The sequence below is a fragment of the Anolis carolinensis genome, chromosome 1 (assembly GCF_035594765.1).
Source record: "Anolis carolinensis isolate JA03-04 chromosome 1, rAnoCar3.1.pri, whole genome shotgun sequence".
Taxonomy (NCBI): domain Eukaryota; kingdom Metazoa; phylum Chordata; class Lepidosauria; order Squamata; family Dactyloidae; genus Anolis; species Anolis carolinensis.
The window spans coordinates 154,947,394-154,974,840 of record NC_085841.1 but is presented as its reverse complement, the minus strand read 5'-3'; the positions used below and the strand labels follow the sequence as shown (position 1 = coordinate 154,974,840).

The 27,447-nt window shown below is 40.9% G+C and overlaps 2 protein-coding genes across 3 annotated transcripts in view; one reads left to right on the top strand and one right to left on the bottom strand.

Moving 5' to 3' along the window:
* Positions 1–14,566, top strand: part of atad2b (ATPase family AAA domain containing 2B) — a 93,599-nt gene extending 79,033 nt beyond the window's left edge. For both annotated transcript variants that reach the window (XM_062969112.1, XM_062969110.1), the window contains exons 25-28: positions 6,388–7,077; positions 8,974–9,074; positions 10,040–10,168; positions 11,256–14,566. In XM_062969112.1, coding sequence (XP_062825182.1) covers positions 6,388–7,077; positions 8,974–9,074; positions 10,040–10,168; positions 11,256–11,297 — 962 coding nt within the window. In that variant the 3' untranslated portion in view covers positions 11,298–14,566. The remainder of the gene's footprint in view (positions 1–6,387; positions 7,078–8,973; positions 9,075–10,039; positions 10,169–11,255) is intronic.
* A 4,827-nt stretch (positions 14,567–19,393) lies between these two features.
* The window catches only part of klhl29 (kelch like family member 29), a 543,161-nt gene continuing 535,107 nt past the window's right edge, over positions 19,394–27,447 (bottom strand). Inside the window, exon 14 of the mRNA XM_008117088.3 lies at positions 19,394–22,080. Coding sequence (XP_008115295.1) covers positions 21,897–22,080 — 184 coding nt within the window. The 3' untranslated portion in view covers positions 19,394–21,896. The remainder of the gene's footprint in view (positions 22,081–27,447) is intronic.

The window sequence follows — 27,447 nt, the reverse complement described above, 5'->3', positions numbered from 1 at the left end:
AGGCCTAGAGATGTTTCCCAATCTCCATTGCACCCCCTGTCCGACGGGGAGCTGCAGGACTCACCCCACCACTCTACCCAAACGGTGGTCAGGGTGCCGGTACCGGAGCCCCTTGCGCCGCCTCACTCGTCGCGCCAACAGCTCTTCCCTCCCACCTCGACACCGGAGCGTGGCAGGCAAACGGCTCGCCTAGCTCGAGCAGCTCAGGCCTCAGCCTCCAAGGATCCTCGGCTCCCGACCCTCTCTTCCCGCGAGGCCATGCCTCCTCCCGAGACTGCTTTCTTCTCCCCCTCAGTCCCCCCAAGGGGCTGAGGAGGAAGATGTTGATGTTGACCGCCCAGACTCTGTCCTCTCGGCCTCGGTGGTCTCTCTCGGTCTCGACCTCTCTCCTCCCCACGATGCGTATGAGGCGGACCCGCCTTCTCCTACTGACAATATTCGTGCTTTCTCTGATCAAATGGTCAGAATGGCCGACGCCCTGGGTTTGGAGATCAAGCAGACTTCCAAAGCGGTGTCTGATCCAGTTTTCAAAAGGGTGCAGGCCCAAGCTCCGCCGGCCACGCTACTCCCTTTCCTGCCTTATCTGTTGGACGTTATCCAGGCCTCCTGGAAAACTCCTTCCTCCATTCCTCCGACCTCGAAGAGGATCGAGACTTGGTACCGTACCGACGATGATACCTTGGAGTGGCTCAAACACCACCCCGACCCCAACTCCCTGGTCGTTAAGGCCTCTCAATCCTCAGGTCGTCAGTCGAACACTCCGGCCGACAGAGAAGGGAAGCGCTTCGACGCCGTGGGTCGAAAACTTTACTCCGGAGCCCTTTTGCTTTGCCGCATGGCGAACTATGGAGCCTGCATGGGGGCCTACCAACAGATTATCTGGGAGAAGGCACAGCCCTTCTTCGCTAAGATGTCGGACGAAGACCGCTCCGTCCTCACTACCCTCCAACAGGAAGCAGACTCGCTTGCTCACCACCAAATACAAATGGCGAAACATACAGGTGATACTGCGGGCAAGATGATTGCCCACGCGATATCCATCCGCCGCCACGCCTGGCTGAGGTCTTCGGGTCTCTCTTCATCTTCCAGACAGGTCATTGAAGACCTTCCCTTTGACGCGCTCGGACTATTTAACTCCGGTACCGATGACAAACTCAAGTCTAATCATGACTTTAAAATTCTTGCGTCTAAATGTGGCGACCAACCGCAACCTCAGCGCACCCGCTGGTTCCCGCACCGCTCCCGCCGCTTCCCGCCGCAATCTTTCAGACACCACTCTTTCAGGCGGCCTTCGGGCTCGAATAACCAAACCCATCACCAACCTCGTCGGGGACCTCATCCGCAAAAGCAACGCGGTCGAACCACCCCCGCTCCTCCGCAGGCTAACCGGCGTACCTGACGCCAACCCCTGCCAAAGCTCCTCGCCCGCTACCGATGCAGAGCCCACGCTGCCTCGACCCTCCGGCGCCTTTGCAGACCGCCTAGCCCCCTTCTACAATCAATGGGAGTCTATTACTTCAGATGCATGGGTTCTTCGCATTGTCCAAGACGGCTACGCCTTAGAGTTCACGGACCTCCCACCTACAGGTCGCATTCTCCACTCAACTCCTTCCCCAGAGATACTGGCCGAAGTCGAGGCATTACTGGCCAAAGGCGCCATCCGTCCCTCCCCTCCCCAACTGGACCCTTTAAGTTTCTTCTCCAGATACTTTACAGTCCCGAAGAGAGGAGGCGGGCTACGCCCCATTCTGGACCTAAGGGCCCTCAATATATTCATTCGCCCTTCCAAATTCAGGATGGTCTCTATTGCCTCTATCCTCCCGATGCTGCAGCGAGGAGACTACTTTGCCTCCATAGACTTACGAGACGCCTACTTCCACGTGGCGATACGGGAGGCGCACAGACGGTTCCTCTGTTTCAAAGTTCTCGACCAAACCTACCAATTTACCGTTTTACCCTTCGGCCTCGTTACGGCCCCGAGGGTCTTTACCAAGGTCGTCGCCGCCGTAGCGGCCCACCTCAGGCTACATGGCATCACGGTCTTTCCTTATCTGGACGACTGGCTTCTCGTCGGGCCCGATCCGGTTCTTCTCGAAAACCACGTTTCCTTCACGCTGCGTCTTCTAAAATCTCTCGGCCTCCAACTCAACTCCGAGAAGTCAAATCTCTCCCCGTCAACCCGAATCCGGTTCATCGGGGCCCTCTTCGACTCCGTCACAGAGACTGTTTCACTTCCGTTCGACAGATTCCTAGCTCTCCGCCACCACATCGCCCTTTGTCGATCTGCCCGGAGGGTCAGAGCCCGTGCCATCCAAGTTCTTCTGGGCCACATGGCCTCCACGGTTCTCACGACCCCGTTTGCCAGGCTGCGCCTTCGGGTCCTACAAAGGTGGTTTATAGACACTTTCAAGCCGTTCTACCACCACAACTCCAGATACCTGTCGGTACCGTCGTTCGTCCGCCAGTCCCTCTCATGGTGGACGTCTCACCAAAACGTGTGCAAGGGCCTCCCATTTCATCCAGCCCCGCCGTCGCTAACCATAACCACGGACTCCTCCACCTACGCTTGGGGAGCCCACATGAGCGGTCTAACGGTTCAAGACCTTTGGTCCCCTTCCGAGAGGGCCAACCACATAAACTTTCTCGAGCTTCTCGCCATTCTCAAAGCCCTGAAAGCATTCTCCCGCCTCATCCGTCACAAATCCATCCTCATTCAATCGGACAACCTCGTAGCAGTATTCTACATCAACAAACAGGGCGGTACGGGTTCGAGGAAATTGATGCTCCTCTCCTTCCGTCTCTGGGTTTGGTGCATAGCCCACGACGTACAGGTCTCTGCAATACACCTGCCGGGCGCCCAAAACGACCTAGCAGATGCCCTCAGCAGGATGACATCTTCCTCTCACGAGTGGAAGCTCGATCCCGAGATCCTCGACGGTCTGTTCCTCCACTGGGGACGCCCTACTCTGGATCTCTTCGCGTCTCCCCACAACGCTCAGCTACCCCGCTACGGGGCGAGACTTCCCCCGAACTCCTTCCCCGGCTGTCTAGGAGACGCCTTTCTATTGGACTGGTCGGCGGAGATGCTTTATCTTTTTCCACCGATTCCTCTCATACCGAAAGTTCTCGAAAGACTTCTCTCGATCTCGGTCACAGCGATTCTCATAGCTCCGGCCTGGCCCCGCCAACCGTGGTATCCGGCCCTTCTTCGTCTCTCCAGAGGAACGTTTCGCCCTCTGCCTCCCTCGCCGCACCTTCTCTCAAGGGAGGACGGCAAAATTCTTCACCCGGACCTCCCTTCCCTTCATCTCACTGCATGGAGGATTCTTACCTAGCCTCCCTTCCGCAGAGCCTGCAGGACGTCCTTCGGGCAGCCCATAAGCCGTCTACTACCAAGGCTTATTCCTATAAACTCTCTCGCTTTCACGCCTTTCTTCGATCCCGTAACGTCGACACCTTTCCGACCTCGGTATCGGTGGTCCTCGACTTCCTCATGACCCTCGTCGAGAAGAAACTCTCTCGCTTCTATTAAAGCTTATCTCGCAGCTCTTTCCTGGTCTTTTCAACGCCACGGTCAGCCATCTCTCTTTTCTCATCACTTGATCAAAACCTTTCTCCGAGGCTACAATAACATCTGCCCGCCGTCGCTACCACCTACGCCGGGCTGGAATCTCGAACTTGTACTTTCTCAACTCACTTCTGCTCCCTTCGAACCGCTTGCCTCGACCGATCTCCGTCTGCTCTCCTGGAAGTTGGCCTTTCTAGTGGCGATCACGTCGGCACGACGGCCATCCGAGCTTGCTGCTCTCAGGGTCGACGAGCCTTATCTACGTTTTCACCATGACCGCGCTGTTCTTCGCCCGGACATTACCTTTCTCCCTAAGGTGGTGTCAGCTTTCCACCTCAATCAAGACATTGTCCTACCAGCTTTCTTCTCTAACCCCTCCTCTCCTCTAGAGCAAAAACTGCACCTTCTCGACGTTCGAAGGGCACTTCTCTTCTACAGGGACCGTACCAAGGACATCCGTAAGACACAAAGACTCTTTGTCGCCTATGCCCAGGACAAGTTGGGTAATCCCATCTCTTCCCAAAGACTGTCCCACTGGATCGCTCAGGCCATTGAGTTGGCCTACGAACTAGCCAAGCGACCTCCTCCTCCATCCATCCGCCCGAGGTCGACTAGGGGCCTCTCGGCTTCAACCGCCTTCCTTAGGGGTATTCCGCTTGACTCCATATGCAAAGCGGCTATCTGGTCAAACCCTCTTACGTTTGTCTCTCACTACAGGCTGGACAATAAAGCCTTAAAGGACTCGGCCTTTGCAAGATCAGTACTCTCATCTTGCCTCTCCTGACTCTCGAACGTATTTCTCCTTATATTCACCCGCAGGTGACTCTCTATACCTCTCCTTCAAGTTTCGGCCGGTCTTTTTCCCCCATACCTACCTCTAGGGATGTGTTTTTCCCTGATTGTGTTGAGCAGTTGCTCTATTACCTGGTACCGCCTTATTGATCCAGGCGGATATGATGTGTTTGTCCCTCTCCCCCCTGGGAGAGCGTTTATATGCACTATATGCAATTGAGTGTTTTTTTCTATCATGTTTATTGGAAAATTTCTATGTTATGTTTTCCTCTTCTACTATGCTCATGTTTGCGTTGCACTGGTCCTTTCGGACAATTGTTTGCACTGGTCTCTTGAGACTGTTATCTCATTATGTCCTAATAAATATGTGTTTGGACATTCACTAAGTTGTCGAGTTTGCCTTGTCCCACCATCCGGGACCTTAGCGTGTCAGTCTCCATTAGTGTGCATTCACAGAGTACACGAAGAAAAAGGACAGGTTGCTCACCTGTAACCATGTTTCTTCGAGTGTACTCTGTGAATTCACACAAACCCGCCCTTCCTTCCCCTCTGGCAAACCTCTCCCTTTCTCGTTGCCTTGGCGGCATAGGAACTGGGGAGCGCGCGCCTGGGGCTGCCTTATATGCCCCTTGGGAAGGGGGGCGTGGTTACCGCCAAAATTTGAACTTCAGCTTGGAAGAGTTTCCGTCGGAACCTGCGCAGGCGCAGCTTCTCCATTAGTGTGAATTCACAGAGTACACTCGAAGAAACATGGTTACAGGTGAGCAACCTGTCCTTATATAGCTCTATGCAGGAAGAATGATGGGAGTGAAAAGGAGACTAAGAAGTGTGTCTTGCTGAGATTCCTTGCAAACATGTTGCCATTGAGCCTTTAGTTCTTATAGGCCAAAACCATTTTTTAAGAAAACGTACTACTTAGATGAGTTAAAGGAACATAGTTGATTCCTTGTTATTGCCAGTAGATGGTGTTAAAACCACATTATTTTGCATCTTTGAAATAGTTATTTAGTGCCAGTGTTCGGTGGTTCTGTTGCACTGCTGTTTGAACATATAACAGCACATTAAATTGGTGGATCATATCTGTTTAGATGTAAGACTTCGTGCATTGCCATTGTGTTTTGAATATATTTATAGATTAAGGTTAAGTTAAAGGTTTTCCCCTGATGTTAAGTCCAGTTGTGAACCGACTCTGGGGTTGGTGCTCATCTCCATTTCTAAGCTGAAGAGCTGGCATTGTCTGTAGACACCTCCAAGGTCATGTGGCCGGCATAACTGCATGGAGCGCCGTTACCTTCTCGCCAGAGCAGTACCTATTGATCTACTCACATTTGCATGTTTTCGAACTGCTTTAAAAAGTTTTCTCTTAATTTTATAAAAACTATTCCTTTAGGACATCAAACCGCATGATAGAGTTGATGACATCAGGCTAATCAGTTTTGACAGTAATTAATCTAATTTTTAATTACATTTTTGGGAATTAACCTTGGATTCTAATTCTGTGCTTCATGGATGTTTGGTTGTTGTCAGATTCCATTTAGGAAAGCTTGTGTTGTTGTTTTTTTAAAAAAGTTAAGTTGGACTCTAGTTTTTACTTTTTAGGCATCTAGTGGAAGAACATCAGTCATTTGAGTGAATATGATGAGTTAATGCTACATATCTTCTCTAGGAAACCACCCTTGGTTCCATCATTACTTTCCTTGTATTGAGCAGTAAAAACCTTTCCAGAGGATTATTTGGGAAGGGCCAACCTGATTGATTCATTCATAGAGTTACAGCTAGTATTTGTTTGGTGATCACTATCCTAGCCCATATCTTTTTTGGACTATATATTTTTCAGTTTTTATTATTTTCATGATTACAATAAGCTCCTTTTGTGATCTTTTTGTCAGAAAAGCAGGTACAGTATAGTAATATATTTCAAATAAATATGCTTGGTTTTATTACCCTGCCCATTGCATATTTGTCACTTCTTTATACTGTGCAGATGTTTGTACCTGTAAGGATTATTTTGTTTCTTTAAAACATAGTTCGCTTAAGGAGGAAATCACGACGACGTTCCCAATGGGGCAAAGGCATTATTAAAAAGAGAAAAGTGAATAATTTAAAAAAAGATGAAGATGATTCCAAGTTTGCAGATGATGAAAACCAAGGAGAGGACAACAAACTGATGGAGAATGGGGAACTTGAGGGAAGTACAGACTGCATTGAGGAGAATGGGGAGGAAACAGGAGACCTCTTTCTGACAAATGATGAATCGTCTTGTGATATCATGGATATACATGGAGAACAAAGACTTAATAATGGAACAGTGGGAAAAGAAAATAGTATCCCGTCTACAGAAGAGAGTTCAAATGAATCCCTTCTGGTCAATAACAAAATAGCTACGGATATAGGAAAGGACTCCAAGGAAGAATCACCCTTCAAGAGGGACTGTGTCAACGGTGAGGCCTCCAGTGGGATGCCTATTCCAACATGCCAGTATGGCAAATGTGAATCATTGAATGCTGTTTCACCTTCTGGTGAAACTGACACATCTACTCCGAAGCAAGTTGCAACTGTGGATGATTACCAAAAAGAAAAAGTAGAAGGTTCAAGTGATAGTCAAGAAGTAGAACAGATAACGCCTTCTGATGTTGAGGCACCACATTGCAGCAATAGTGAGAAGAAAACACAAGGCACAGATGTTGAGACTAAAGAAACTGAATCAGATAGAGAAGGTATGGAAAAGGCATATCCCATGTACCCACCCTCAACTTGATAACATTGTCAAAGAAAATGCATAGTACAACCTAAAAGTAGTGGTTACCCATTTTGACAGATAAATCAGTTTGTGGATATAAACTGAGTTGAACCATGATCAGCTAATTATGTGATGCAAAGAAGTGAGGCCCAGCATATTACAAGAGCTATCCAGAAAGTAGGTTACGTTTTGGATTTTAAAAAGGACAAAGTATAGGATAAATCATTTACCATATGCAGCTGAAAGGCACATTCCAATACTACAATCTCAGGTAATCCCCACTGAAATCTAGGCACGTTTCATATAGATAAATGAGTTTGAAAAGGTCTGCCCCAGTAAATTTGCCGCCTCTCCTCCATTTCCAACAATGGGGGTGTGGCTGGCAGCGCAGCATTTTGGCTACGCTGCAGGAAGGGAGAAGGGGGAAGAGCTGAGGACACAAGTGGGGAATTTACTGGAGCAGTACTTTTCAAACTCATTTATCTATATGAAACGTGCCTACATTTCAATGGGGATTACCCGAGATTGTAGTATTGGAATGTGTCTTTCAGCTGCATATGGTAAATGATTTATCCTATACTTCGTCCTTTTTAAAATCCAAAACGTAACCTACTTTCTGGATAGCCCTCGTACAATAGAGGCCTGGGGTTGGGATGTGTGTGAAGGCAATGAATACCATCTTAGATAGCCGCATTGTATCATCAGATCTTAAGAGAGTCCAGTCAGATAGCATTTTGTGACCAAAACCAGTGTGATGGTCTGGAGAGAATGTATTACCATAGTTTGATTTAAAAATAATGGTTCTGTCCCATGGGGGGCACGGGTGGGGGGCGCGGATATCAGGAGAAATGAAAACAGCTCACAGCGTCACCAGCTGCTCAACTCTCCTCAAGAACATGCTGTCTTTGACAAAGATGATGGTTAGACAGGAAGGGTGATGAAAGTGGGGGTGAATAACACAAATATTTGCTGCAGTGTCTTCCTAAATCAGTTGAGAAAAGTTATTTACATTTATTACACTTTCCACTATGTAATAAAATTTGAAAAAAAATTATGTTCCTGGTTTGAAAGTGTTATTCCTGTTTAATTGTGCGGTATAACAACTACTTTGAAAGTAGTTGTTACATTCCAGACACTTCGCTTTTGTGGCTGTCACAAACTATGTTAAATTGGTTGAGACTTGATGAGATATTCATTGAAAAACTATAACAAAACATGCTGCCGGATGTCCCGCAGAAACAAAGTTTTTGCAGTTTAATAAACTTTTTCCATATTTTTATGATAGAACCAATTAGGAATTGACATTTATAACCCAGGAACAAAAATTGTGTTACATAGTTATCAAAGTTCTTTGCTGTCAAATGCATCCACCTCATTTGGCGGGTGGAGGTGGTATCCTCATTGCAGTACATCTCACAGTATTTAGGGGGAACATTCAACCCCCTTTGTGTAGGACATTTTGGGGGGATGGAGGGCAAGGAATCCCCTTTAATGTAGGCCCATTTTGTGTATGCAATACTTTCAAGTTGCCTGCTGATTTATAGCAATTCCATGAATGTCTTAGTTTTTTTAAGACTAGGAATACCCAGAAGCTTTTTTGCCAGTTTTTCCCTCTGAAATATAGTTTACATTTATAGTTTCTCACCTGCCCTTACATTTTGATCCAACCATGCATACTATAATCACTTTTTTCAAGCATGGATGTTTCTTTTAGAAATTTTGAAATTGCATTTGTGTTTTATCAGTGATGTGTTTAGTTCAGTTCTCCTCAGAGAAGGTATTTGTGATTTTGAGAATCATTCTTAGACAACTTGGAATTATATGGCTGGTTTAATTGAGCCCAGTGTGCTGATATTTGCTTCCTAATTTGCAGGTACATTGAAAAATAAGAAAGCTCGCAAAGTTGCTTTGGCACAGGTTCCAGAAGAACAGGATCATGTGCCCCCCGTTATTGTTGACCATGGCAGATTAATGGTAAGTTTGTAGGAAATAAGGTATCAAACCTGAAAAATAATGTATTGTTTCATTTCTTGTCGTTTGTCCTCCCCAAGTAGTTTTGAATTCTATAAAACTGAAATTCATGTTTGAGGTCTGTCTTTAAAACTGATTTTGCTAAGTAAAAATTGAACTAAATTATGACTACCCTAGTGTTGTAGATCAGAGTTAAAGATATTTTGTTATCTGAATATTCATTTCTGCCCTGCCCTTCCACACTCCACAGAGGGAAAAGCAGTCCAGCCTGAGTTAGGAATCTAAAGGGTATTTAGTTCTGTTACATTCGGTCAGTAGTCTTGTGTATTCTTCATAGTCTGATTTGCATTTTAGAAATAGATTTTCTGATAACAATTATGTCACATGGCATTTTTATTGTAAGACACCATAATTTGGACAAAGAGAACATGACTGTTGACCTTGTTTTGAAATGGTTTCATTTACTCTATGATGTTTGATGCATATTTAGCATACCTTCCAAAATGAGGGCAAATGTAAAACAAAAAATTGGTAGCAGAATTGCAGTGGATTTGGGCTGCTAGTGCCCCCTACTCCCAAAAGCTTTTGAGTTTCTAGATCTGCTTTTGTGAACTATAAATGTTTCACCTCTGAATACTAGCAGATATTCCAAATAAGGTTCTGAAAAACTCCTTCCTCCCTCATATGAATGCATTTGATTTCATATGCAAAGTGATAGTATTTGCTAAGTGAAAAATACCTTCCACATCAGTGCAAAATCTACATGATACTGATATACATAGATATTTGTTGCAAGCTCTCCAGCAAAAGATCCCAAATCCATATTCTGCTTAGTAGTAAAGGTTGCAAATAAAGTTTACCGCTACATTGGCTTTTAACTACTGTATCCCATTTGCTGTTTGGAAGCAGTGTGTGAATTAGATTTCCTTCACACTTCATCCTGAGTTTATGTCAATTTCTGCTTATAGAATTTGCTAGATTTGTTGGTTAAGAAAAGCGATAACCTGACCGTTGACCAGCTTGAGAGGCTGTACTCACTCCTCAATCAGTGCATCTACCAGCATCGTAAAGATTATGACAAGACACGGCTTGTAGAGGTAAGTTTAACACGTATGTGCTCTTTGTAATATAGTTCTTCAGCAACTGTTCCTTTAGGCCTGTCTTGATGGCTATTCCCAGATGATGGAGGCCTTTGGCAAGAAAAGGATAGTTTATCCTTTCGCGGATGACTTTCTGTCTTTGACCTATAAACAATTTTTATTGATACTCCATGTTTCATTTTAAGCATCCATTTTTATTATTTATTGCAATTTTTGGCACTGTATTTTATTGTTTTGTATTACAGTACTCGTTTTAGCATCTATGTGTTATGATTGATTGTTTTAACACTTGGAATGACGGAATACAAAATAAATTAACAAATAACTGCCAAAATACTCTTTGAAGTTTATCAAGCTGTTGATGGTTAGAACTGCTACGAAGAAGTGATAATATGATTTACATCCTTCCTTTTCTCTCCAAACATAAATGGGAGGTGGTTCATAGGAAGGATTAAAGAAATAGAGCAAAAAGGTCTAAATACAATTCTAAATCTCAGTTAGGGTTATAGTTGTTCAATCAATTGCTGCGTGGTAAAGCAACACTCAGTAAATCCCATTGATTCAATAGATCTACTCTACTTGGAATTAGTCCAAAATAGTATGATACTATTAAATCAGCAAAGTTAAATTTAGGCATCCCAAATTTATTTCTGAAGCCTCAATTGACTGAAATTAAAGTTCAGTTGGTTTGTAGCTGGAACTGTCATAATTTCTGTTGCAAAGAGAACACAGCTCATTTCTGGGTTATTTGGGGCACTAATTCATTTGATAGACCACATCACTCTAGTTTTGTAGATGTGGTTATCATGATTTTCTGTTGGTGAGCAAATGGTGGCTGTATGTGGCATATATTCTGTATCTCAAAATCTAGAGCTGATGGGGGAAAACTGGGACCATTTTTGGAATCATCAGATCAGATACACCTAGAAACAGGTCTTACATTTGAGGCACCAACTAAAATGTGTGCCGGCCAGTGGAATCTGTGTCTTAGAACATAGCAGTGGTGGTATTTTTGTTTTTAACACTTTCTGTTTGTCATGTTGCTATGTGGTGATAAATAATATCCTGTCCTGTCTACTTCTAGGAGATGGAAAGAACAGTTTATATGTTTGAAACATTCCTGTGAACTCTCCAAGGTGTGCAGGTGTATCTTATCATAAGCTGCTTACGGGAGAGCAGTCTTCTGAGCCATTCAATTTCCAGTTGCACCAAGTATGTGCAAGAGCCTTGGTCTCAACGCGCTCGCTCTTTGTCTCATTTTCTGTTATGAATTTGGTGCTATTGTCTCAGGTACCTGAAACCAGCCAGCCTACAAGAACCAAACGGAACTTCATAATATTTGTATCAATATAAATAAAGAATATAATGCCACACTTGGAGATTTTTGGTGCTACAGAACCTGCTCTCATTTCTGCTGTCTACACGCATTATCTTAGGAGAAGCTTCAGGCAAAACGGAGCAGGCTAACAAACACCCACAGACTGGATAGAGCAGATCCAACGGATGGTTTTGTAAGTGGGCAAGTTCAAAAAATAAATATTTTTCCCTTTTTACTTTATTCTTTGAGGTAATGGACAGAAGCCTGTTTTTAAAGCTGGCAGTGAAGAATTGTGGTTGAATTGAATTACTTTTGGTATACAATAATGTGAAGATGAGGCTCTCCGGAGCTGCCTTCAATGTGCCTTTTTAGTCAGAGGAGGAAGAGGAAGAGGAGGAGGAGAAGGCTATGAAAGTGGTTGGGATTGTAGCCAATGACAGAATTAGAAAGTTATTTTCAAAAGCCTGTGTTCCCAAAGAACAGTTTCAGGTTCCCATGTTGTCGAACGGCAGCCAGTATTATGTTTTAACATGTATATGTTGCTCTCCAGAAAGCTAAATTAAGGAATTTACAATGTTATCTCAGAATGGTAAAAATGTGTTTATTCCACAAGTATATAAGTTTTCATCAAACAGATTTTACGGTGGATATTTAAGGTGGCTGTAGTTGTGTTTTGTTTTTGTTTTTATTTCCATTTTCCCATTGTATTCCTTCAGAGTTCTTAAAAACAGGTTTCTTTCTGAACTATGATAATTTTTGGAAATGTCAAAAGAGCCAGCTTTGTCCTCAAAAAAATTATTTTGTCAGTGTTTGTATGAATTCGACCCCACTTATTCAGTACGGTCCATCTTGTGCAGTATTCATCAGAAGATAATTTAATGGCCTTTCATTTTGTTTATTTTGGGATGTCCTGTAAAGATTGTTTTCTTGGGGCCGAAGGATGTGACCTTAGTTCTCAAGCTCCTCCTTTTGGTAAATAAGGTAACGGGATTCTCTTTTGGAATCGATATTTGGCAGCTTCTGAGGGTCCTTTAGGTCAACAATGTAGATGGTCAGGTGGATAGGTAGCTCCTTGTGTTAGCATCATGTGACAATAGTGTCTGCTTATAGTGTGATGGGAAGCTGCAGGTCTTTTCCCACGTATGCAACTCAGCTTGTTTCTGTTTCGTGGGCAAAAGCAGTTCTCAGACTACTGCAGAGATACCTGGCTACCTCAGCTTTTTGAAATTTAGTTACCACCATTGTTTACAGAAAGCTGCAATCCGTTTCACTCCCGTTTACATGCTAACGCTAAGGTACTAGGCATGTAGCTTGTAGTAATGATCCATTGCTGCACCTCAGCTACTGCAGTGATTCAATGTCCTTTTTCTCTCTCCTCCCAACCCTTTTAGATTTTATGTCCAAGCCTTCTTCTGGCCAGACCTCTACAGGCCTGCCCCCAAATGCCACTTCATTAGTTAATTTCTAGTATGCATTTCGTCAGACTCTCCTAAACACAACTCCTGTAGAAATGCTGTATTTTTCGGTGGGAAAGTGCGATTAAAACAAAAGCATATTTTAAACTAGCAATTTGTCCTTTTTAGAAATTTGACTGTGGGGATGTCTCTTTTCTTTTGTTGATATTTATTACCATTTTCTCACCTACCCCTCTTTTCGGGATATTTTGCTGTAAAATCCATTCGCATTTTGTATGTAGATGGGGATTGTTACACAACTTTGAGATTTGATGAAATGAAATGTAGCAGATTTTTTGTAGCAAGTTTCTGGTAAAACAGTTTTTTGCAAGTCTCAGGTTCTTGCAGCATTTTTTAAAAAATGTTATAGTTCAGAGCTTCTTTTGTTCAAGTAGCAGCAGCACTTGTGAAAAGAAAAAAAACTGCATACATTTTTAACGAGTTGCTTAAATTTGTACAAATCTGAATCCTTTAAATATAGTTGTTAACTAATTTGAAGAGTATCTGAAATTCAAGTCCGGCATTGAAAATGCTTTCTGAGTGGTCAGCTAAGGAGGAAAAAAAACTTAGTCGTTTCTGAATGTTGAAAGAGAACGTGAGGAGCTGCCTCAAATGTTATAGGATTTCAGATAAATTAGCTTATATAAATGTGTTAGTGGGCAACATGAATAAAACGATATATTCATTCTTTTGGCTCCAGAACCATGCTAAAACATGTATCGCTTTTTTTTACTAATAGCTTAGTGGTTGTAGAGTTAAACCTGTTAATCTCTTCCTGTTGTCAAGTTGTTTACTCTCTGTATTTTTTGTTGTTATTATTATTGTTATTATTATTTTTGCCACATAAAATTGGCAATAACCTGTACAAATCAATTCCTGTTTCTTGTTATGAATATTACCAATGAACTCCAGGACAAGGCCTTTTCCGAGGGTCAAAAATGGAGGTTAAATTTCTGTGGGGCTAATAATGGAACTGCTCTAAGGTGACCACCGCTGTGGAGTTAAATTGTGTTTGCAAGCTTGAATTTCACCTGTGATTAATTTATGTTTTGTGTCCTTGGTATTGTTACTTGAGTTTTCTCATATGCCAACTTATTTATTATAGGATTATGGGGGTCTTTCTGTTTTTTTTTCTTTCTTTCTTTGCGAATGCTCTGTCTTCTTGTCCTTTTTTTTCATTTCTTTTTAAATTGGAAGGTCATTCCTGGTTTTGTTTTGATATTTTGAATTGCAGGCCCTGTTGCTGCTCACCATTACTCTCCCCTTTTCATGTAAAAACTCAACATAGCCTTGAACCTGAGCTCATCCCTGCTTCTTTTCTATATTGTATGTTGGTTTACTAGGCAATGGGGACGTCTTGTTGTTTGGTTTCATCCATGTGTCTCCCTTTTGATTATGTAAGCTTACTTCCTCAGCTATGATACGTTTTGGATTCTATCATTTGTATCCAGAATTGTGTTTCATGATTTTTCTTTTCTTTTTTTTTTACTTCATTTTGCGTTAGCTACGTAAATTATTTAATTTTTTGTTTTGGAAATTCTGGATATTTTGGAACATTTTACTGTAATTTGTAATATAACTGCTGTGAAATACTTGAATAAAGATGACAAGTAAAAATCCTGAGTTTCTTAATACTTTTTGCGTTTTAATTCCCACTAATATTTACACTTTTATTGCTTTGTGGTTAAATTGTTAGGCAGCATAATTCATGTCTGCATCCCTTAATTTCAGCTGGTGGGAAGTATTAAATGGGCAAAAACCAGATCATTTTTTAAGAAATGCCCAAAGACTTAGATTCACTTAATGGGATTTTTGATGGGTCCCCCTTCCTTCTTTCACCTTTCCCAATAAACTCATTTTGAAACCTCCTTTACTTTTAGAAGGAGTTGGATACATAGCTGGAAGCCGTTGTTTGAGATACACAGCTCCTGTGCCTCCTCTGTCTTGCAAAATTAATCTTGTTGCTGTTATGGATCCAGGCTGTTGTGCTTTAGCCGGTAGAATATTCTCTCTCTATAAGTCAAAGTATGTCAGTTTGTATCACAAAGACTGTTACTAAGTGAGGTACCTCTCTGTGATGTCACTGGGAAAGAAAGGTGATATATGTATGAGGGGGAGGGGGAAGGGATGGAGAAGGAAGGAAAAAAGACACATCTTGTCATGGAAGGTAGGCCTTCTCAGAGATGGAGAAGGGAGGAAGCAGGCGGCAGCGGCCCCTTCAGCACTTGGCTAATGCCTGGTATATACACTAGTGATGTACACCGTTTGTGCCGTTTGCTTCATTCGGGTGGCACGATACAGTAAATCCCCCTCCAGTACAAAAATAACCGCAAAACGAAAGAAAATTTGAACAGTAACCGTTTGGTTGCCTGCTTTTCGGCCCACATGGCACTGCTTATGCAGGATGCTGAGCATTGCTGTGTGCTATTTATTTATCTCTAAGCCTGGCCCATAGGAGTAAAGAATGCCTTCAGCCTCGCCTGCTGCCTGCCTTGTTTTGCCCACTCTGCAGATGGAGGGGAAAGCATTTGAGAAATACTGGTATTTTAAGCCAAATCTTTAACTTCAGTACTCTTCTTCAGATGGAGAGGAAAACATCTCAGAATTAGTGGTATCTTAAGCCCAGTCTTTAACCTCAGTACTCTTCTGCAGATGGAGGAGAAAACATCTCAGAATTAGTGGTATCCTAAGTAATTCTGATGCTTTTAATTCAGGTCGTAATGAAGGATATAAGGACAAACCATGCCATTGCCAATAATGATGGGAAGAGGAAGAGAATTTGTCCCCATTGCTGCCAGTTAAAGCAGAAATGAAGTAATAGGGGTGGGCACTAGGCTGTGTGTGGTGTGTGGAGCATATTTGACATTTGGAAGGAAGAAAGCTCATTTGGAAAGGAGCCCATTTTCAGGAGAGGCGTTTGAAAACTAAAACGGAGCCTTACAGATGAAACAAACAGAAATGGATAGTGATTCTATACGAATGCACAAGTCTAATATACACTAATCCTTTATAAAGAAAACTCTGATGTATGGAAGTGCAGAAATTGGAGATGAAATGTTGGTCTGTGGTTCATTTGTAGCAACGACGCTGTATGCAAAGAATCTGGCCCCCTGTAAACATGGAGCACACTCTTATACCTGAACGTCCTCCGTATATGGTTGCTACAAGACTACAGTTGCTGACACAAGAAAGAAAAAAAAAAAGAGCTCCCAGGAGCTAGGACAGCATGTGTGTTGTGCTGGATATATAGTATGTGTAATAAATCACTGACAGCCCAAGCTGAAGTGTCTGGTTAATATATAACATACATTGGCACATGACCTCTCAAGATGTGGGCTTTAATACTGTGTTACAGTAGTCTCACTTATCCAACATAAACGGGCCGGCAGAATGTTGGATAAGCGAATATGTTGGATAATGAGGAATTAAGGAAAAGCCTATTAAACATCAAATTAGGTTATGATTTTACAAGTTAAGCACCAAAACATCATGTTTAACAACGAATTTGACAGAAAAAGTAGTTCAATACGCAGTAATACTACATAGTAATTACTGTATTTACGAATTTAGTACCAAAATATCACAATGTTTTGAAAACAGTGACTACAAAAACATTGACTACTAAAAGGCAGACTGCGTTGGATAATCCAGAATGTTGGATAAGCGAATGTTGGATAAGTGAGACTGTACTGTACTTCTTACCATTCTTAACACTGGATAGACAAAGTTTTAACCTATACTGATGCATTTAACAGAATTTCTAATAGGATATAGTAATTCATCAAATTAACAGGTAATCCTTTCCACAGGATGAAAAGAGAAATCTTTAAAATATAAGGGAGTACTTATAAAGTGAAATGATTAAAAGTGAAATTTCAAATGTGTTCTTGATATAGTCCTTTCAGATTGGATTCCAAACAAGTTAGTTGCTTTTAGATTACACTAAAATTGGTGTGCAGATATCATTATGACTAATTGTAATTTCCATTGGATCAGTGGAACTAATTTTGATTAATTTTCTTTAGATCAAACCCATTAATTTATACTAGTCTCTTTTAGACACAAATAACTCATATAGATGGGGCCAAGATCCTATTCAGTCCTGGCTGAGTAGAAAACATTGCTGACTGGATGATTTATACAGAGAGGTTGATGTCCTTGATGCCTCCTTTGGGACAGGCTTCTTCCCTGCCATCCATCTTATAGAACAGTACTTTGACTCCAAGACCACCTTAAAGATCAAAGAAATTGCTAGACCTAAGTGGAGGCACAAGTCAGCTGTCTGCCTCTTCCTCTGGCAGTGGGATCTGCTTGCAATAGATGGCCACAGTTATTAGTGCTATTCATCACTAGTGCTATTTCCCTTAGGGTTATACAAAGACATTGTGGATGCCTCTCGTGTAAGAATGGGACATGATTGTAGCTATGTGTCTTCCCAGAAAGGTCTGGGTAAACAGAGGTAGCCTCGGGGAATTCCTTACTGAGCATACACAAATAGCAAAACAGAGAGAATCAGGTGAAAATGGAATGTTAAATTACAGGGATCTTGTACATGGGAAAAATGCACATTCCCCCTTTGTTCTACTTAGTATCCCGTAACATTTTGGAGACCAATGTGCATGAAGTTGTTTTTGAATAAAATTGTGCTAGTGGAATTTAGTTTCAGCCGCCTCAATTCTTGCTTGTGTTGATGTGAGAAAAATGTAAGTTAAGGTTTAACTGAATTATACTCTGTGCCAGGCCTGTAGGAGGGGAATTCTGCCTTCTTCCCAAAAGGACTGTGGTCTAATTCAGTAGTTCTCAACCTTTGGTCCTCCAGGTGCTTTGAACTTCAGCTCCAGAAGTCACAGCCAGTTTACCAGCTGTTAGGAACTGAGGAAGCTGAAGTCCAAAATACTGGGAGGACCAAAGGTTGAGAACCACTGGTCTAATTAATAAATATATAATAGATATTCTGGGCTGCATCCTTCCACTGCTGGAATGTTTTTTGATCCAATGCCTAGAGGAGTGATGATTTCTTTCTGGCAAATTCCCTTCCAGGATGCTGCAAAGAGAAGGTAGGTAGAACCAGTCTCCTCTGGATAAAGAACTTTCCCGCAGGTGAGGAGACACAATTGTGCATATGATTCCTTGTGCTATTTTCTACAGTCAGATATTGCTAAAAATTGACTAAGTTCTGATGATTATTGGACAGAAATCAATTTTTTTATTCAGCGGACAACTCTGTTTCTGAATTATTATTTATTTACTGTATTTATACCCTGCCCTTCTCATCCCGAAGGGGACTCAGAGCGGTAAACTTAAATATTGTATACCTGCAAGGCAAACATTGCTGGGAATTTTGGATCCAGCCCTGTGCCATGTTTTAGCTGGGGTGGACTAGTCATATGGATTGTTCACATATTTGTCTTATCTGATGACACCAGTGCTGTTGAAGATCTATTGGTAAAGCAGCCTACCAAGACAATTGGCATTTTAACAGTCAAGGTTGTATACCAGATGACAGGCAACAGTCAGACAACATTTATGCAGACTCTGTGAACATTGTTCAAGCAACCTTTTAAAGAGTAGCGTGCAATTTCCCTAGTGAAGTAAAGGGTAGTGTCAACAAAAGGTGAAAGGATGAGCCTACCTATGTTTAGAATTTCTAAAAGCTTTTAAGGAGAGATTGCTTCTGTATCTTTTAGTGGATATTTGTGTATGATTCATTTATCACACGCTTCCCACCAATTTCCCAAAGGAAATCTAGAATAATTTGCACTTACAAGCAAAACCAAAATACCGTCTCTTTGTCTTACTCATCTTACCAAGTAGTACTGACTTATGCTGAATAAGACCTCTTCTCCGGTGTTAATAAGGTTGGCAGCTCCTTCAACTCACCCTGGATTCTTTGAGGGATTAAATTTGTAAAGCAATAGTCACTTCCTGCTCTTTAGCTTGGACAGCAACATGAAAACAAGCAAAAAATGAATGATTGCAGTGTCAGTTCGAAGATAAAACTTGCATTTTTTCTTTGTAAAGTAGACCTAATCATACTATGAATATTCCACACAGAAAGCCGTCTGTATGTTCAAGAGTATGTGCTCTCAGGGCTATTGTATTTAGCTGAACAGTTGTTTTCCACACAATAAGTGCTTTAACAATTTCAGAATACCTTTAGAGATATGAAAGTATTTTACCGAATTCTTGAATTTGTAGTCTTGGAAGACTCGTGTATGAAGATATTAATGTAATACAATTCTTGACTATACAAATGAAATCTTCCTGAAGCAAACAAAAAGAAAAATGCATTAGTTGGTGAGAAAAGTGACCAATTTGTTCAAGAATGGCGGAATGGATTAATTTTCAAGAATTGCAGACTTTTACATCCATGGCTTGAAGGTAGCCTGGCTAAGAAGCACAAGTGTTGTTTTTGCTTTTTTTTAAAAAAAAAATCCAATTAATGCTGGATCTAGATCTAGAAATAGATTTATTTAACAAGAACTTAACAGTAAGCATATATACAATATCATTACAGAAAACCCTGTGTATTTAGTATTCACAGAAATAGCCAGTTTTGCTCCAATGTAAGAAAAGAAGAAAGAGGATAATTTTGGAGCTGTTGAATGCTTAACAATGCTCCCAAGCTAGCATCTCCTTTGGAGGCAGACCCACAACAATGCTAAAAAATTCAACCTGCCCCGGGCAGTGAGGAACTTGTGTGCCGATCTTTTGGGATCACATTTGTACCATGTTTGCGGAAAATATTTCACATATTTTTTTCTTGCGAAGGCTGAGACCAAATTGTATAATGTAAGTTTGAACATGGCTGCCCTTGAGAGAGTCAACTAGTCATCGAGATTCCAGCCTATTAGATGTAGTTCTTTTGAAATATGGCAAGATACAAATTTTAGATCAACCTCTGCTTTGTATAAATTTAGTCTTTACAAAATGATTTGATTGGCCAGCCATCTGTGATGTGTTTATCCAAAAATTTCCAATTTAAAAAGAAAATGTATTTGGTATCAAAATCAACTAGCCATTGGCTGCTGTTCACTGGCTCCTTAAAAGCCAGAGTAGGGCTGTGATTCTAAGCAAACTTCCTTGGAAGAGATGGGCTGGGACTGGCGTCGCATCTATTGCACACAGGAGTAACACTGGGAGCAAAGGGTACACCAGTCATGGAAGTGTTCCTGCAAAGAAAGAGTACCTTGCCCTTGTTGTGTTTAGGTGCCATCGTATTGTGAGTTTCCTTGCCTGTGTCAGTGCCAGCCAGTGTCCTGGTACAACAGGAATTACCAAATGATGCTTTTTTTTGAGCAGTGAGCGTCCTAGGTCTCACCAAAGGAATATTGGTTTTGGCAGCAACTCTGTGGAGCGTTACAATAACTAGCTCCATTAAATCTCTAGTTTCCTAAAAAATGACTTCTGTATGTGAAATTCTGGCTAAGACTTTATATAGAGAAACTAGGATTGCCTTCTGTCTCCCCTGGATCTGGCATGCAGCACTTCAGATGGATTAAGATGTCTTTCTAATGGCCATGATGACGTTCTGTGAAGACAGGTATTTCCACTTGGTTCTGCTGCTGCAATGAAAACCAGCGATCACTCAGTAGCTCAGGGTTAATCCTCAGAGGTGTTTGTCATTACCGTTGTAATCCTGTTGTCCCTTCTGATCTGCTCCATTTACACATTTGTAAAGAAATGTTCACATCACAATGCTTCTCTGAATATACAATATTTTAATATACATACAAAAATATAGCCCTGCTGTGAATATACTTTACAATTCTACACAATATCCTTTTCCCCGTCGCTTCTTCTCTGTAAAGCAGGATAGAACCTGATACATTTTCAATTATTGTTGTTAAACTTGTGTACTGAGGAGCTGTAAAAGCATCTATTCTTAGAAAAGCAGCTGCTGAAACCTCTTGAGGAGGGACCATTTCCTTAAGACTTCCTCTTACACTTGGGAAAGGGAAGCGGCAGAGCAGTAGGGTTTGAAAAAATAGGATTTTTAAAAGATTAATCTTGACAAAAATATAGACAGTGGCATATATCCTGGGTAGTGGACTATCACTCAGTGGTGATCTCACCTCCCGTCCCCCACAAGGCATTGCCTTAAATAACTGGCTCAAAATATGGAAATCCAACACAGAATTTTCATTCTAAACTTTGAATAGATAAATAAAAGTTTAATAAAAGCTCCTAGATGCCTCTTGCTTTACAGAAACGTAGTTGTCATTTTACCCATACAGTAGAAAAACAGTAGAAAGGCAGAAACAAGCCCTCCTCACGACCACACATTCACATTGGCATACAACTTCAGAAAACCTTTTCATTAAAAGGACATGGAATGCTAGTAGACAGACAGACACACTTCTATCTTATATTAGCTCTGCCCTAAGGAGCTGTAATAAACGTGTTCTCGGGTGGAAGACTGACTTGGATCTATGCAGTCTGTTGCAGAAGTTCTCTCTCAGTCATTGGTATTGAAAAGGGTTAAAAACAAACATGTTGCAATCAAAGTGGTAAGGACACTTTGACCTTCATTTCGGATCGCCCAATGCTTAATGTGTAGCCACACAGCCTAAATTGACAAAGTTAAATTTAAGAGTTTGACTTGCTCTTGAGGAGTGATAACACGGGATCTGTTTCGCCCCCTAGTTAAAACAATATACGGGAAATGCTATTGCACCTGGGTAGACCGAAAACCTATTTCTGTAACTAGCGCCACTATGACATCTAGTGGCACACTTGTGTTAAGCCACACTCGCACATATGGTGGAGCACTCCGCTCCTGGTTCACCCAAAGGTGAGGAAGATTTTCTACATTCAATGTAGAGATTATTTGTAGTTTAGGCAAGACGTTTGTCAGTTGCACCTCCTTGACGTTTCTCTCCAGGACAGTTTCGTGTTCTTGCCTCCACTGGGCAAGACGCAGAGAGTCTGCTATTGCAAGTGTTGGTTGGCATCATCCGCTCTGAATGTACTTTTTAATTACTACGCAGCCATGTCGGAACACAGGACATGGCATATTGGGCAAAAGCGTCCATGTGTTCGTCTTGGGGTCATAGGCTTCCATGTTTCCAAGGGCAGGTCCTTCACTACTAACAATCCCACCGGTGGCATAAATCTTCCCATCCAGAACCACAGCACTGTTAGAAGAAATGAAAGAAAAATGCAGTTAGTGGCTTTTCATGTGCAACATTTTATTTATCCTGCCTGCTCTTTGGAAGAAAGGCTCAAGTTCTTCTGCCTTTTGAGCTGCAAAGCCAGCAGTAATAACAGGAAGCTCTTCCAGGCCTTCCACGCCATCTTTAATTCTCAGAACGTTCCTGCTGTGTAGAAAGTCGCTTTCAAATTGAAAATGGAGGCAGCAACTGGCCCTGATGACCCACCGTAGGGAGTAAATAGCACAGCCAGTGTTTATGCAACCAGATTTGCTTCTTGTTTCTGCCACTCTGTATACAAACACCAAGGTCGGCCTTCTTCAGTGCTCACCGCTGGGAGCCAGTGTTTCAATATTCCATTAGGAATAGCAAATGGGAGGTCCGGCCTTGGCCTCGCCTTTTGCTGTGAAAGCGGATCTTACACCTCATAAGCTTACTTGCTTTGGGGAGAATAAAACATGTGGTTTCAAGTTATGGCTTGTGTAAGAATGCAAGCAAGGCCTTTTATGAAAAATTGACACCTTGCAGCCTAGAACATCTTCAAAGCATGGGGAGTCGATGAATGGACAATTCAGAGACTTCCTATTTATTACTTTTTGGGTATACACACTACCACCATCATGGTTACTTATTACTGAAAGAGTAATCAACTGCATGACTTATTTCCAAAGAGTTGCTCTTTGACTACTTTTAATTTTTTAAAAGGGCTAGACCAATAGCAAAAAATACAGCTAAAACTACGAAGTTGTTCAACAGCCAAATATAGGCAGGTAAAGTGATTATGCTATTGCTCTTGTTAAACAAATCATGAAGAAAAACCAAGTAGGCCTTGATATAGAGCAGTGGTTCTTAACCTGTGGGTCCTCAGATGTTTTGGCCTTCAACTCCCAGAAATCCTAACAGCTGTGCCATGTTTAAGCCATCCCGAGTACCTTTGGGGAGATGGTGGCAGGATACAAGAATCATCATCATCATCATCATCATCATCATCATCATCATCATCATCATCATCATATTTTGACTATACTTGGGCCAGAAGGATAGCATAGACTAGCACTGATCGGTTTAAGGGAAATCCACAAACACTGTGGTGTGGAGCGGGAATGATTTTGGGAGTGTAAGTAAGTGAAACTGTGGATATTGAGTCAACAGATAAAGGCATTGTATTTTATTTTCTATGTGTTCTACCGCACTGCATAAACAAGGCTATATTCATGAATGAGGAAGCATTGGGAGGTATACTAATCAGTTTGGGACTCTTGCGCTGCAAACTTTTGTTAATTACTGTTTTTGCATTAATTTTTGGGAATTGGAGGGAACATCACTCTATGGATCTTGCTAAACAATCTGAGAATGAGGTTTAACAAACAGTTCTATAAACGTAGGAAAGATTTCAGGCATGAGAAGGAAGAGGAGGGGTTGTTAAACAAATAATACAAACAACATCTCAGCTAAAACACTACATTAATGAATAGGCAACACGGATGCTACTCTTTCTCAAAATCCAGTGATCTTTCCTAACATATTATTTCCATGAAAATTGGTTCTGAGTCATAACGATTCTGGATTCTGTAAGCAGCTGAATGAAGGGAATAGCAAACAGGTGCTTTTTAAAATAAAAAGTCAGTACAAACTAGTTGTTGAGAATTTGTACAGACATTTATAAGGCCAGCTGGGGACAGCAGTCCCTCATTTCTTTGTGTCAGTCTTCAAATAGTTGCACTACTTAAGGTTGATCACACTATAATTTATCCACTCCCAAGTTTCTGAGCACAGAAAGAAAAAAGTAAGAGCTATAGAACTCATTGAAAGTGGGAAGGTTAAAAAAACACAAGGCATGCTCAGAGAAAGGCACTCTAGTGCAAAACGTGAGGACAAGTTGGCTTTGAGAGAGGACTAGTATTCATCACCAGGAGGAAAATGCACATTAAAACGGAGTAGCTTGCTTCTTGTACAGTAGAACCTATGTTTATTGTTTGTGAAGAACTAAAATCTAATTAATTCATTGACCCAAAGCCACCATCTGTCCCATTCTCAAATCAAAAATATGTAGCAAAATGTTAACTGTCATATCTTCCCTGAACTTTCTTCAGGGGCGTCATATTAGTAAGCCGTCTTTTCAGTGATGCTGTTTATTGGACTCAAAATTTTATAACCAGCATGTAATTTAAACCATTAGTCTCCTATGCTGATGTTGCCATTAAACTTCTTGTATTATGTGATCTTAGCTTTAGAACAAAACATCAAATATTTAGCACCACTGCTGCTGAAAAATGTGCAGAAACCTAGAGTCCAATCTCAACTAATATTCATTTGGAAACAGAAACGTGAAAGCCTCTTAATCAGATTCTTACATGCTGACAATATAGGGAACAAGTTTGGGATGGAAAGGGGTGCCATGTAATTCCATTGAAGGACAAGTTACAACTTTTTGCTGGCCTGCCTGGTCATCAATCATGAAGACATCAATGATGGCTGAAGATAATATCTATTACAATTAGGGTGGAGGAGTGTTTCTTGGTTTCATTAGTGCAAGGGGGTAATGCAACGTGGTGTGCTTTCTATACAGAAGAGAAAAACCCAAGGACTTGTGGGGAGGTCAGAAAAGTTACAGCTGCCAGAATACCCCAATCAGTATGGTCACTGGGGTCTGGGGAGCTAAGGTCAAAAATAATAATAACTTTCCCAAATTATGAACAAAAATGGTAGGAAAATGGGAACAAAGGACTTACAGACTTTGTTGGACAGGGTCCTTTAAAAAAGTAATGCAATTCCTCCTTCCAAAAATGTTACCTAACACAAGCTTTGCTTTAGAAGGTGAATTCTTCAGGTAAAGAAGTAGAAGACCTTGGTCTGAAGCTGTTCCAATCACTTTCCTAACTCTCAAAGGCAACTGATTTATTTACTATAGTTTATTACCACACTTCCACTTGGCCTTGTGATGAATGCAACAATACAAAGCCAGCACACAAAATTCAAGATGTGCTGGGAAGACCTGCCCACCCAGTTTCAAATATCTTGTCACAAAGCACTGAGAGCCTGAGTTTTTAACAAGGGTACAGTAAATAATGAGGATTATCTGCTAGTGAATATCTATGCTCCAAACTCTGGCCAAGAGGATTTTTTAGAGGGGCTGACAAAAGGATTAGAAAAGTACAAACAGACAATATGATAGTGGGAGGGGATTTTAACACAACATTTAACCAGGAACTGGACTCATCATCACAAAAGAGAGGGGATTTACAAGCGAGACATGGTTTTGTTCAGTTGATTAATAATTACAACTTAAAGGATGTACTGAGAATAATGAAAGGGAATGAAAAGCTATATACATATTATTCAGCAGTGCACAAAGTATTTACTAGAATTGATTATATATTCATAACACCACCCCTAGCAAAATATCTTAAAGAAGTCAATGTAAATTTAAATTCTATAAGTGAACATCGAGATGTGAATATGGTATTAGAATATCAAACTGACCACGAGCCCTTAAAGAGAATGTGGATGGATATAAATATTATTAACAAAAAAATGTATAAGGGAAAATATTTTAAGAGAATGGGCAGAAATTTGGGAGTTGAATGAAAGGGAACCCGCTTCATGTGAGTTGCTTTGGGATGCAATGAAAGCTTAAGATGATTGTTTAGTAAATATTCAGATATACTAAAGAAACAGGAAAGGGAACATGAGAACCAACTGTCAGGTGAAATAAAAAAAACTTGAATCAATGTACTTGTTAACAAAGGATCTGAAGATTATAAATAATATTAATAGATTAAAGAAAGAGTTGGAGGCTAAAGATATAGAAAAAGTTAAAAAAGACATGATGTATACAAATAGATATTATTTCGAATATAATAATAAAAGCTCAAAACTGCTGGCAAAAATAGCACAGACAAAAAGAGAAAGAAGGGAGATTGGAAGTATCAAGGATAGTAATGGTATCTTATGTGCCAGAATGGTAGATAAAATCAAAGCAATACAGGATTTTTATTCTAATATGTATAAAAGTAAAGAACTGGATATAGCCAAACTGGACAAATATCTGGAACAAAATTTAGGCAAGAAATTAAGCGAAAGACACAGTAAGGAAATGGAGGCATCTATAACACAAGAGGAAATTAAAGGCACAATAAACAAATTAAGGAAGGGTAAGTCGTCAAGCAGGGAGTCGCTTCTTAGCAGGGGGTTGGACTGGATGGCCCATGAGGTCTCTTCCAACTCTACGATTCTATGATTCTATGAAAGATGGTATTCCAGCTGAAATGTATAAAATTTATCTAGAATTTCTAGTACCTAAATTACAGAGCTTGTTCAATGAAATATAGAGGGGAAAACCCATACTAAATTCATGGAAATATACCAGGATAATACTGATACCGAAACCTGGTAAGGATAAATTAATATTAGACTCTTATCGCCCTATTGCTCTAATTAACCAAACTACAAAAATTTTCACTGCTAGTTTGGCAAATAGATTAAATTTTTTTTGTCGAGGATTATATTCACCCTAACCAATGTGGATTTGTTAAGGGAAGACAAATGTCTGATTTAGTCCATAGAGTAATAAATATTATAGAGACTGCCAAAAACGAGAAAGCTCAGGTAGGCATTATTGTATTGGATATATATAAAGCCTTTGATACAGTGGGTTGGACAGTATTAAAATCTTTGATTAAAAAATACAGCTTTGGAGAGGGTTTCCAACATATAATAGAACAAATATATTCATAAAACAGGGCTAAAGTTATAATTAATGATTCGGGTACTGAATTTTTTAGTATTAAACAAGGAGTAAGGAAGGGTTGTTCTCTTTCCCTAATACTATTTATTTTAGTTATGGAATTACTAGCCTCTGTGATCAGGAAAGATAAGGAGATAGAGGGAATGGGAGTGAACAACAAAATTAAAATTGGTTTATTTGCGGATGATACACTTTTGACAGTTAGGAATCCAGATAGGGCACTAGACCAGATAAGCCTACATTTAAAAGAGTTTGGAAAAATAACAGGTCTAATAATTAATTGGAAGAAAATGGAAGTAATGACAATAAACCTGGAGGGAAAGGTCAAAGAGAAAATAATGGATCAATTTAAGGTTAAGATTAGAAGCAAAATTAAGTATTTAGGAGTAACAATACCCATTAATTATTCAGAGTTAAAAACATTAAATTTTGATAGATTATTAAAGGAAATCCAAGAACGACTACTTGAATATAAACAATTTAATCTCTCATGGTTCGGCAGAATTGCCATTTTAAAAATGAAAATATTATCCAAATTTAACTTCCTTTGTAATATGTTACCTATTAAATTAACAGATGTTAATCTTAAAAAATGGCAGAAATTA